Source organism: Aythya ferina, assembly GCF_964211825.1.
Source record: "Aythya ferina genome assembly, chromosome: 18".
NCBI classification, from domain to species: domain Eukaryota; kingdom Metazoa; phylum Chordata; class Aves; order Anseriformes; family Anatidae; genus Aythya; species Aythya ferina.
The window spans coordinates 374,486-387,512 of NC_140317.1; the positions used below are offsets into that span (position 1 = coordinate 374,486).

General features: G+C 38.5%; 1 protein-coding gene across 2 annotated transcripts in view; it reads left to right on the top strand.

Annotated features, from left to right (window-relative positions):
* The window catches only part of GLP2R (glucagon like peptide 2 receptor), a 53,296-nt gene that overhangs the window by 12,610 nt on the left and 27,659 nt on the right, over nt 1-13,027 (top strand). For both annotated transcript variants that reach the window (XM_084492211.1, XM_084492212.1), the window contains 5 exons: nt 2,269-2,373; nt 3,815-3,936; nt 8,185-8,291; nt 8,563-8,719; nt 10,489-10,648. In XM_084492211.1, coding sequence (XP_084348337.1) covers nt 2,269-2,373; nt 3,815-3,936; nt 8,185-8,291; nt 8,563-8,719; nt 10,489-10,648 — 651 coding nt within the window. The remainder of the gene's footprint in view (nt 1-2,268; nt 2,374-3,814; nt 3,937-8,184; nt 8,292-8,562; nt 8,720-10,488; nt 10,649-13,027) is intronic.

Consider the following 13,027-nt stretch of genomic DNA (forward strand, 5'->3'; position numbering starts at 1 on the left):
GTGACTGTTCACTACATCCCCCCACCTTCTGAAGCATTTTCTGCATATTTTGCCAGGCTTTAATCACACAATGAACTTTCAAGAGCCCTTGGGATACCAGGTCCTTAGGACTCATCCCCGAGTACTTTCTCATTCTGACCCCAAGTCTCTCATATGATTTCTGTGTTGCACACTATTATTATTTCAGCCAGGATTGGCAAGTGGGTATTTCTGCCCTGCCGGTATTACCCCTGGTCCTGGAGGATGAGCTCTTTCCCATTCTTGTATAGCAGCTCTCCTCCTGATCATTCCCATTTCTTTCCCTGTAAACAACATACTTATAGACATAATTCCCTCCCCCAAGAGTATAAATAAGGTTGTAGGAACTGGTCTAATTGTTCAACTAGGCTGTTGGGGTCCTCGAATAAAGACTTCCTCTCCTTCTTAAAAGTCCTAACCTCTCTGCTAATAAGGAGGAGGGGGTAGTTCACCTAAGAGGATACACAGTTAGTGTTAGTACTGTTAGTATCAGGGAAGGCAAAATTCTCAATATATCTTCTACCTTGTTCTAATTCTTGCCGGAGCCTAGAGTACGATCCTTCTTTAGGGACAGTGTTAATTACAGTCCCTGTCTCCCTTCCTGGAGTGACTGCTGCTGCCACCAGTTCAATATTAAGATTATAGGGAGCATAACTTGGCTCCTTCTCTGAAAAAGGAATCTTATTGTTTACACATAAATTTAAAGCCTGAATTTTCATCAGACCCGTATTTTGGCCAAAATACTGCTGTTTCCTTAATTGGTTCTTTTGTCCAGACTGATACACAATATTTAACCCCCCTTTTTTTTTTTTTTTTTTAATTATTTTTCTTTTACAATCCCTCTAATTTTGGGATTATGTTTCCAATTTCTTATCATTCTTCAGGAAGAACTATTAGTAGGCACTCCCCCAGGGATATCTCCCTGTCCCCTGGAACTCATATTTTCCCATTTTTCCTAACCCTCGCCAGTATGTGCTACAGAAATTTCCCTTCTGCAGTGTACCACACACCAACGTACTGAAAAATGGGGTTGTACCGCAAAGCACTTCCCCGTGCAAGCGTTACCGCACACCTATGAGTTTACCAGATTCCCTGGAACTCGCACTTCCCATCTTTCCTAACCCTCGCCAGTATGTGCTACAGAAATTTCCCTTCTGCAGTGTACCACACACCAACGTACTGAAAGATGGGGGTGTACCGCCAAGCACTTCCCCGTGCCAGCGTTACCGCACACCTGAGTTTACCAGATTCCCTGGTGTACTTTCAAGCACTGCCCCATGCAAGGATTACCGTACACCAGATTCCCCTGGTGTAGTGCCAGCACTTCCCCGTGCAAGGGCTTACCATACACCAGACTTCCTGAGACTCTCCACAGAGTCTCACCCGACCCCCAAGGCAATACTTAATATTTCTTACCTTGGTCTGTGCACAGAGTTACCGGATCGATTCTTAAAAACCTGGAGTGCCTACCTTCTTCCTTTCCCCACTACTTCACGGATCCTGCCTCTTTAACCAGTCTCGGGCCCTCTGTCAGCTTTCCGCAGAACCGCCACCGTCGATGCACAGGACCGCTGAAATCAGCGGGGCATGCCTTCCTGCTGCTGCGGTGGTGGAGCTCCCCAGTAGGTGACTGGATCCCAGACGAGCCCCCAAATTGTGAGAAACACTCTGTAGCCAATAACTTAGGCTCAGGTGAGGATCTCAGTGAAGTAGTAATTTATTCGCGATTGCAATGGCGGGTGCCCCACAAGCAGAAGAGAGCGCATCTACTAGTTCCAAAACACAGTTTATATACCTTTTGATGACAGGACCCTCCCCTGTTTCCCCACTGAGTGGGTAATCCAGATTCACAATCTATCTGATGCTTCACAAACAATGCATGGCCTTCAGTCGCCGGCCTGTTAAATTTCAAATTTCTTTTGACATTTTTACTGCTTGAAGTGGTAATGTTTCTTCACTTATCTGACTTGACTTGACACCATGATTTTCACCTAATTGTCCTAAGGAGTCTGATTGTCTGCATTTTACAAGGTCGCCTGCTAAACTTTCTTATCACTGTAAGCATATCTCAGTACCACATTCCCTCCTTCTAAACAATGTAACTCTGCAAAAACAACATTTCTATTCCCACACAGGTTACTCAGTATTCATTGTTTTTCATGATTATCCATTTCCTAATTTTTTTTAAAAATATTTATTTCACAGAATCACAGAATCACAGTGATTCTTGGTATTTTCTTTTCTCCCCAGGAATACATTGCAATGGAACATTTGATCAGTTTGTTTGCTGGCCTTACTCACCCCCGGGAAATGTCTCTGTTCCCTGTCCTTCATATTTGCCATGGTTGGAAAATGGTAACGTGAAAGTAATAACTTTTCTTGGAATGTATGTTGGGAATCCAGATATAGGACAGATGGTTCTGGTCTATTTTGTTCCTGGCTCTTGAATCACAAGGCGCAAATTCACAGTAAGGTTCCTGCATAACCACTTTGAGGATGAGTTTATCAAGTGTGACCAAACTTCTCCCTAATGCTGATGCATAAGAACTGAGAATGTATTTTTTCTTCTCTCCCACTTTGTGTGTCAGATTGGTCAGTTTAATGCCTAGAGAGCTAACCTGGCAACAGAATGGGACCATATCACAGCAGAGCAATTTCTCAGGAAGTTGGTCTGTAACTAACACAGACCTTAAGATTCCTCCTGATCTGACCTTATCTGGAATTCCAGGATCCTTTTTTTTTTTTTTTTTTTTTTTTAAATTAAAAACAAACAAAAAACACCACCAAAAAAACATCTTGTATAAATTATGTCCTTCAAGAAAACCTTCCTCTCTGTGCAGTGTGCCAGATTGCCAGTAAAAGTGGAAAAGCCATTTTCTGCCTGGGGAACCTGTTTCAACTCCACTACTTGTTAGACCACACAAACTACACTGGGCACGGACAGCAATCCTGCCACAAAGCTCCTGCTGTCAGAGCAATGTGTGCTCTAAAAACAGTTCTCTCAATTCCAGTTATTCTAAATAAAATGAGATATTCTGGTGGTTGCTCCAACACATTTTATATATATTTATTATATTTATAATTAAACACTTGTGAATTCAAGAATGAATGAAAAAGCTCAGGTCTGATTAGAAATCATCTAATGATTTAGGAAGGCATCTGTTGAAGACAATCTTAAAATGAGGTCAAGAGGCTAAGAGAGAAAACATGGAGAAAATGTGGAGACACTGAAAAACAAACATCAGCCAGAATCTCCATACCATTTTTCTGATGTTATGGGCAAATTCTAATTTAGTATAAACTACAATACACTGAAAGCCAAGAAAGTTCCAGCTGCTGATAGGGTCCCAAAGCGCGTAAATAAAACATCAACCACAGGTGCTTTGAAATTCAAAAGAAAGATAATTCCCCAGTTAAGTCACAGTCATCTTCATATAATTTTTGCAGCACAGCATAGGCAGTGTTGACGGAACTTAGGAACATAGTGAGGAAAAAGAATTAAAATGAAACGTGGGCTTATCTTTTGGATGGAGTAACCATGTTTTTTGTAACGATTGAGTATATATTGGGAACTGATTTTTGCAATATTATGTTCCAACTTTCTTCTGTGTAAATATATTAAAAATATATTGTCAAAAACAAAGTAGAAGATGTGGGTGTTTTTGGTGTTTTTATTTGATTTTTTTTTTTTTTTTAAGGTACTATTGCTATGGTATGAGGGAGAAATCCTTGAAATGTGCATGAAAAATTATATCTTTATTTTGACCTTTCAGACTAAACCTCTGTTTACTTTCAGGAAGTGCAGGAAATGTATACAGAGTCTGCTTGGATGAAGGAATTTGGCAAACAAAGGAAAACTCCACAGACATTTGGCGTGATAGTTCAGAATGTTCTGAGGAAAATCATTTCAGAAAAAAAGTAAGTATGATGTTTTATATTATGGTTTAATACTTTAATCTTCTTAATCCCTTATTGAATAACTGATAAAACATTTCTATTGAATACCTGCAAAAGATATTCACATTTTATTTAGATTACCAAGTAGGAAACCTGCTTAGAAGAAGCAGAAGAGGAAAGATTAAGGAGGATTCCTGCTTTAGATGAAACAAATTATTTTCTGTTCAATCCACTGTTCACATGTGCTGAATTCCTCCTAATAAAAGGGAAGGGAAGGGAAGGGAAGGGAAGGGAAGGGAAGGGAAGGGAAGGGAAGGGAAGGGAAGGGAAGGGAAGGGAAGGGAAGGGAAGGGAAGGGAAGGGAAGGGAAGGGAAGGGAAGGGAAGGGAAGGGAAGGGAAGGGAAGGGAAGGGAAGGGAAGGGAAGGGAAGGGAAGGGAAGGGAAGGGAAGGGAAGGGAAGGGAAGGGAAGGGAAGGGAAGGGAAGGGAAGGGAAGGGAAGGGAAGGGAAGGGAAGGGAAGGGAAGGGAAGGGAAGGGAAGGGAAGGGAAGGGAAGGGAAGGGAAGGGAAGAACCCTGTGACTTTCCTAGCAAGTAGCTTAATCTCAGAGGACCCCTGTTCTGCCAAAGTCAGGCAGCTTCATTCCCCACGGCCTCCTGAGCTTTTTGGTACTTAATGAGCTGTTAACTGGTCAACTGAAAAAGTTTGAAAAGCAAACCCTTATTTTCCATTTGCCTGGAATTTCACCTCATAATCTAGCTGGCAGCAGACTGGAGGATTTAACATAACACAAATTCCATCCTGCTTGATACAGCATACAGCCCCAGCACTGGGCTTTGACAGAATGGGAAATTACTATCCTGGGCTGAATATAGAGCATAGTGGAAATACCTTGACAACACTCAGCTCTTAGTAGTGAAGATAAAATTAAAATATTTACTAATCAGCTTTGGGTTTTGAAGCTGGGAATCATCCTTACTACCTCTGTGTTTGCAAAGAAGCCTGGCTGCATGTTCTCTGTGAGAAAACACTTTGCAACTGCATATGCTCGCGTTCAGTTTTCATGTTATGTTTTAAGCAAAAAGGAGTTCAAACAGGAACCCAGGGGTCAATCCTGCTGCCTGCTTGCCCAACCATGCAATGACGTGCAACAAATGCAGCAGAATTTCAGATAACAATAAAGTATACAGTTTACCTCATTTCAGTTTCTTGTAACTTCTTTTGCCATAAAGTTCAGCTTTACTGATGTCAAAATAAAGTCTCCTAGATGAACACTATTACCATTGAATGCTTTATAATTCACCTTTTGTTACTTTGGTGAGCACTTTAATTTTTTATTAATTTACTGACTATATTATTAATTAAGAATTTATTGATCATATTATTTATTGATTACTTTATTAAGCACTGCTATTTCAGGATCCACATGTTACCAAGATCTTAGTAAGCTATAGTGAGTATATGGATTTCCAACCTCACAGTTTATTCAAGTGCAATAAAATTCCATGAGTACTGAGGGCTTTCCATTGTCTATTGACTGTTCTGGATTGTAACTTGTGGGCAGAAAATTACCACATTAAGTCATCATGTGTGAGGTTTCTCTGAAGGCTTTCCAATCAATTCTAAATGTGGATGTTAAGCATAACATGCCAACATACCAGAGCTAGTATCCACCCACAGTGGATTATTCACCCTGATTTCATATACTTTGGTTTTGAAAAAATGTCATAGCCAAGGTGATAACTCACCCTATTTCTTAGGTTCTTGCCTGTTTGAATCTTCTCATAGAGCTGAGTATGGCCATGCACCCACATTGTTCTTCCTGGGCACTTGCACTCCTTCCAAGAGAGTTTCTACCAGCAGGCACAGCTCACTCTGCTATCCAGATAGTACTTATTAGCATAAATTCATCAGAGACAACTAACTGGCAGGAAGAGAGTGTTAAAATCTCTGGCTGAACAAGTAGATAGTTCATATAGGAAACAGAAAAAACACTAAGGAAAAGAGACAAGTTCCAAGAAAATCTTTGTAGGGCAGATGTGGATTATGAAAATAACATATTCTGCATCTCCATGTCCTCTCTGTAGAGAAGCTTTTATTGAACTAGAAAAGCAAAATGAACATATGAGAGGCAAATACACAAAGAAAAAAATATAGCAGGAACAAATATCAAAAGAAGCGCTTCCCTTCTTTCTCTGAGGTCTTGCTCATGGCATAGAATCATAGAATCATAGAATGGTTTGGATTGGAAGGAATCTTAATGATCATCTAATTCTATCCTCCCTGCCCCATGGGCAGGGACACCTTCTACTCGACCAGATTGCTCAAAGCCCCATCCAGCCTGGACCCTAGTTTCCAGGGTCTTAATTTTTTCCCTTTTTAAAAATAGAGGTTATGTTTTCTCTTCTAGTAGTAGGAACTTCACTAGACTGACACGACTTCTCAGATATGATGGTGTGAGATGTAGCAACTACATACGCCAGTTCCCTCAGGACCCATGGATGTATCTCATCAGGTTTCATGGACTTATGCACCTTTAGGTTCCTTAGCTGGTCTCAAACCTGATCTTCTCTTACAGCGGACAGTTCAGCATTCTTCCAGTCCCTGAATTTGCCTTCTGGGGCCTGGGCTATGTGGCTGGAGCTCTTGTCAGTGAAGACTGAGGCAAAAAAGTCAGTAAGTATCTAAGCCTTCTCCATATCCTGTGTGACTGGGTCCCCTGTTTCCTTCTAGAGAGGGCCCACAATTTCTCTAGCCTTCCTTTTATCGCTGATGTACCTATAGAAGCCTTTCTTCTTGCCCTTGATGTCTCTGGCCAAATTTAATTCTAAAAGGGCTTTGGCTTTCCTAACCTGATCCCTGACTGTCCAGGCAATATCTCTGTATCCCTTCCAGGGCATCTGTCCTTGCTTCCACCCTCTGTAGGCATCCTCTTTCTGCTTGAATTTGGTCAGGAGCTCCTTGTTTCTCCACATAGGCCTCTTGGTGTTTTTCCCCAACTTCCTCTTTGTTGGGATACATCTCTCCTGAGTTTGGAGGAGGTAATCCTTGAATATTAACCAGCTTTCTCGGGCCCCTCTTCCCTCCAGGGCTTTGTTCCATGGTATGATACCAAGCAGATCCCTGAACAGGCCAAAGTCAGCTCTCAAAGTCCAGAGTACCAAGTTTGCTGTGCTCCCTCCTTGATGTCTTCTGAATAAAGAACTCCCCAAATTCATGATCTCTGCAGCTGAGGCTGCCCTTGAGTTTCAAATTCCCCACCAGTCCCTCTTTGCTGGTGAGAATGATGTCCAGCATAACATCTCTCCTCATTGGATTCTCTATCATCTGAAGAAGGAAGTTGTCATCAATGCATTTCAGGAACCTCCTGGATATGCCCTGCTGTGCTGTCCCTCCAACAGATACTGTGGTGTTTGAAGTCCTGCATGAGGAAAAGGACTTGAGGATGCGAGGCTCCTTCTATCTGGCTACAGGGGGCCTCATCTGCTTGGTCTTCTTGATCAAGTGGCACGCAGCACTCTCCCTGATAATGTTCCCTATCCCTACAATCCCTTTAATGCTGTCCCATCAGCTCTGTCAGCTCCTCATCTAACCACAGGCAGAGCTGTACACACTCCAGAAGCTCATTAACATAGAGGGCAATGTCCCTTCCTCACCTCTTCTCTCTGTCCTTCCTAAAGAGCCAGTATCTTTCCATCTTTCCATCCATTCTTGGGATCTGTCCCACCATGTCTCAAAGACATTCAAAGACATGCTAGTAAACAATAATTAAATCATTCTGTTTGTTGTGAAAGAAACGTTCATGGCAGAAGTCAGTCTATTTCAATGACTCAGACACAGCTGACTCTGAAAACTGTGCACACAGGACTGTTATGTAGCTGTGTCCTCAGGCCACACAAATAATAATTGCATTTGATTGCACAGGTGGAGTCAGGTAACTCTGCAACTATTAAACCAGTAGGATCCTTTTGTTGCAAGTAGTCGTGGCAATGACTAGCTGTAATTAAGACTCATGATGGTGTTTGTGCAAGATCTTTCTGGAAATTAGACCTTGAGTTCATTCTAATTTGAAAAGAAACTAAGGCTGTTCTCCATTTGTGTCTTTCCTGGAACGATTTCATGAGGATGTGCAGGGAACAGACACCAGAAACCCTCCCTGGCTATGCTGCAACACAAAGTTGGACTCAAAGTTTTCTAAGCTGTGTTCTTGCCCTGCTTACCTGCCTGCATGTATTGTATAGATACATTATCTTTCTTTTTTGTTCCTAGGAAGAAGAACATCAATTACTTACTACACTACAGCTGTTGTACACTACAGGATATTATTTTTCTCTCATCTCACTTGTATTAGCTCTCCTTATACTTTCTTTGCTCAGGTTAGTACAAATTTGCATGCATTTTTAAATTATAGACCACAGTATGCACAGTCTTGTTTTCATATATTTGAGTTTATTATTTAACTTCTGATACAAATTTATGGGTTTTTGTTTGTTTGTTTGTTTGTTTTTTCTAATAATAAGCCTTACAAAGGTAATTCCTAATTAAAATCCATTAATGGCAGCAATATGACTATAACAGTATTTAGTTGTTGTTGCTATTGTTTTAATTAAATGTATTCCAAAGGACTGATATATTTTCTTCCTACAGAAAACTTCACTGCACAAGAAACTACATCCATATGAATTTATTTGTGTCTTTTATCTTGCGTGCCACAGCAGTTCTTATAAAAGACACTGTAGTTCACAATATTTACTCCAAAAGACCAAATGATGAAGCTGGATGGATATTATACCTCAGTCCTGAGGTAACTTTTTAGTTCATTGCTAATAGTGAATGTGTGCTGTCAGTAGACATAACAGTTATGGTTTCAGAAGTTTGCCATGTGGCATCAACATTTCAGGTATTTGTTAGTTGATATTCAAATGCTAAAACTTTAGTGATAAAGCTTAGGGTAATCTGAAAAAAAAAAAAAACCACCTGTTTTGATAAATTATAAAATATTGATTTTATTATAAAGGTTTGTATAGAAAAGAAAAAAAAAGAATAAATATATATATTTAGAGACCTACATAAGCAAAACAATTTTATTACATCTGTAGTTTTAGGAGGAAATCTATACATTTATTTTGCACTTTCATATTATATTTATTTGCTCTAGATATGCATAGCACAATGCAATGCACACAAATCTTACTTGTGAGCAATGTTATCAAACTATGTACTTGCACTGAAAGTAAGAGGAAAATGTACTTTAAAGGCTTTCTGGAGTAGGAAAATATTCTAATTTTCTTACGCTTCTATACATAATGGAATAACAATGTCTTTCATTGCCACCACTGTGGATATATTACACTTTTATGATGTATCTATATAGTTTGCCCATGTTAGCAAGCTAAATTACCTGTAAGATGTTTATCACTTCCTAGCACAGGACTTCTGCTTGGAGACAATTGACTTAATAGCTCATCAGTAAATCTTACATGTATGATATGCAGGTCATGACAAAGAGCACATACCACAGCGTACACTGTCAATATCCTATCTCAATTATCAGCTCTTCTCAAACTTTGTGGCCATCCAATATAGAAACCTTCAAACAGTTACACTCCCTTCCAACCTCTCTCAAGTAACACACAGAGTTTCAGAAGTACTACAAGTTTTGTTTCTCCTCATTTCCTCTTAAAAGTACTGAATGCGGCTTGATTAATCTCAGATTAATTCAGTAAGTCCTTTCTGGTTATTGGTACATAAGTTTGGAATATGTTCGGATGAATCATATAATCATACAGTATCTTGAGCTGGAAAGGACCCACAAGGATCATCTAGTCCAAATCCTGGATCCACAAAGGACCACTCAAAAATCAGACCGAATGTCTAAGATTGTTGTCCAAATCCTTCTTGAACTTCAGCAGGTTTGGTGCCATGACCACTTTCCTGGGGAGCCTGTTTCAATGTCTGACCACCCTCTCAATGAAGAACCTTTTCCTAATATCCAACCTGAAACTGCCCTGATACAGCTCCATGCTGTTCCCTTGGGTCTCAGGACCCAAGGTCACCAGAGGGATCACTGGTCACCAGAGAGAAGAGATCAGCACCTCCCCTCTGCTTCCCCTCATAAGGAAGCTGTAGATCACAATGAATTTGAAATTGTAACCAGAAATTAATCAGAGTAAGTATTGAACAAAAGAGCCAGTGTAGTGTCATTTTCTCCTGACCTACTTGTGTACTAGCAACACTTTTCTACAGAGTATAATTCATGAAATGAATACTCCTCAATTCTTCCCCTTGCTCTTAGTGTCAACCCCTGACATGAACAGGAGCCGCTCTGCCTTCAGCTCCTTTTTCCTCCAAAGAGCCATACACAGTCTAACTGTATCACAGGTTCTTTACTCTCAGAAAGCCCAGATCTCCCAAAATAACAGCAGCTCAGTATCTTGAAAGATATCTGACTGAAATACATATGTACCAAAACCACATGCTGGTTTTAAAATGGTTGCTAAACTAACATAAATAAAACAGGATTTGTCAGAGTTTTTATACATTACAATGATGACTGGTCTTTCATTCCTACAGATTTTAATAATTTGCAGGACTGTCCAGTTTTTCATGCATTACTTTGCTGGGGCAAATTATTTTTGGCTGTTGGTAGAAGGAACTTATCTCCATACATTATTGATTACTGCTGTACTCTCCGAAAGGCGACTGCTACAGACATATATTGTGATAGGATGGGGTAAGTACCTAACAATTTCAAAGTTCTTGATTCTGTGGCATTTTTTGTAAGTTATTGGTGGATATTTTGTAATGAAGAGAGAAAAAAAATGACTTTTTTGTTGTTTTGAAGTCAGCAATTGTTAATAAAAGTATATTAGAACTGACACACTAGCTGCAGGTTTGACCTGCAGGTACAGAAAATGGGTTAAATGTTTTATAAGATAAAATAGCTTAATAAACAGAATGAGAATAAATTTTTACTATATTTGACCATTTTTTCTGTCATTGCTGAATATTAAAGCACTATCAGCACCTTCACTTTCTTCCTTTGTAATAGAGCACCTACATGGTGAAGACGTCTGTACATTAAGCAATTGGCTTTTATATATCTACCTTGCTATCTCAACAAGTTCTTCAACTTCTAAAGTATGCTTTAAATTAGAGGACAGTGTGAAACTCTATATGATATGGGTCCTATATTTCAGGCATATTTTAACGCAATAAAGACATTGTAAAGTTAGTTACAAACATTTGAACAATTTTGTGTAAATTGTACTCTTTTTCTTTTTGTATGAGAGGTGTGTGTAATCTGATAGTTGTATTTGTTGCTCACTCAGAGAACATAATAATGGACAAAACTATTTGCGTGGACAAAGGGGAAAGTCAAGGCTTCCTAATTCCCAATTGTCATCTAAGATCTACCTGTACAACTTGCAAGTCTTGTAAGGCTTTAAATTAAGATAAAAAATGTACTTTTAGACAATACTTGGGTTTGGTGCAAGAGTTATTGATTCATATTCAGTGGCCTGACTTGAGGAGGATGGTAGGATGAAATGCCATATGAATAGCTTCTGACCATATAACTTTTATCAATGTATAGTTTTACAAGCTTGTTCACTAATACCCTTATATTTTCTAAAATTGCATTAAAAAAAAAAAAAAAAAAAAAGAAAAAGAAAAAGTGATTAGACTATGGTGGATGATTACATAGTTATAAATAAATTATTCCATATTTGCTCTGCTGTTCTGCATGCTAAAATTATCAACCCAGGATAAAGAGGAAAATTTTAAAGATATGTTTAAACTCAAAAATAAATGAAGCAAATGTCAGCTAAGACTAAAGTTACACTGATTACAGTTGGAATGAAGAAACATCTACATGTTTAAAATAATTTTTTGTTGATTGTTACTAAGACTGTAGAAAATTCCTTGTCAATTTGACAATAGTTCATGTTCTAGCTGTCTTAAAGTTGTACAAAGTTATTTCACAGATAATTCTGAGATTTTAATTGGATAGGATCTAAACCAAATGGACCACTGGAAGAAATTATTAGAATTAAGTGAATTTTAGATAAGGTCATTCTTCATACCTTTATAGCTGTATTTATTAAATAAACTGCATTTATTGAATGAGAACAATTGCTGTAGAAAATACCAACACTTTGAGAAAGATCTGAAACAGGGCTTCAGCATCAAATATACCACACAGGAAATCTATAAAAAAAATATATATATATACTAAATAAATTCAAAAATGTAATTTAAAACTTGTTGAAGTAAGTGTGTCGATTAACTCAAAATTATTTTATTCAATTTAATTCAAAATTATCTCACTGTGTAACATATCCTGACATTTTGATGTCAGATCAGAAAGAAGCTTTAACAAAAATCACTGCTTTCAATTCAGGAAGAATGTACAATGGGGAAAGGCAAGTTTTATTACATACTTGGAAGAAACTTTTTTTTTTCCTTTTCTTTTTCCACCTCTGAAAGAGAAATATTGTTATACTCTTCAATATAAATTTGTTTAACTTCATTAGATTAACATGATTAAAAACTTGTTGGAAATAGGTAGTTAATACTTATGATGAAGATTATTATTATTATTTACTGTACTGATTATTTACTCATCAATCATTTGGAACACAGTGCCCCAAAGTAAACGCCAGATACTCAAATGCAGTTTTTCCAGGTCCCAAGGCAGATGTGAAATTTCACATAAGCAATCCTTTTGTAACAAATTCACTCACACATTTGATCTGAGATGGATATGTGCAAATATTCCAACATATTACAGCTCAGATTTGGTGATGAAACCTAGGTACATACAGAGACATCTCTGTGCATGTTTTCTCGAGAGTTCATAGGGCACATAGAAAACAGAAACAGAAATATTAAAGACCTGCATTTTGGTATCTGGATAGAAATTTGCTGCTTAGAATTGTCTCAGAAAATTGGTCTTGCTCCAGAAAAAGTCTAGTTTCTGAGGGTAAATGATCATAACAATAAAGCAGATAAAAAAGATTCCTGCCATCTTCTCTCCATAATCAATGAGGAGTCCCAAATACTCTCAACCAATTTCCTTGTGCTTACAGGGAAATCAAGTAGTTAATATTAA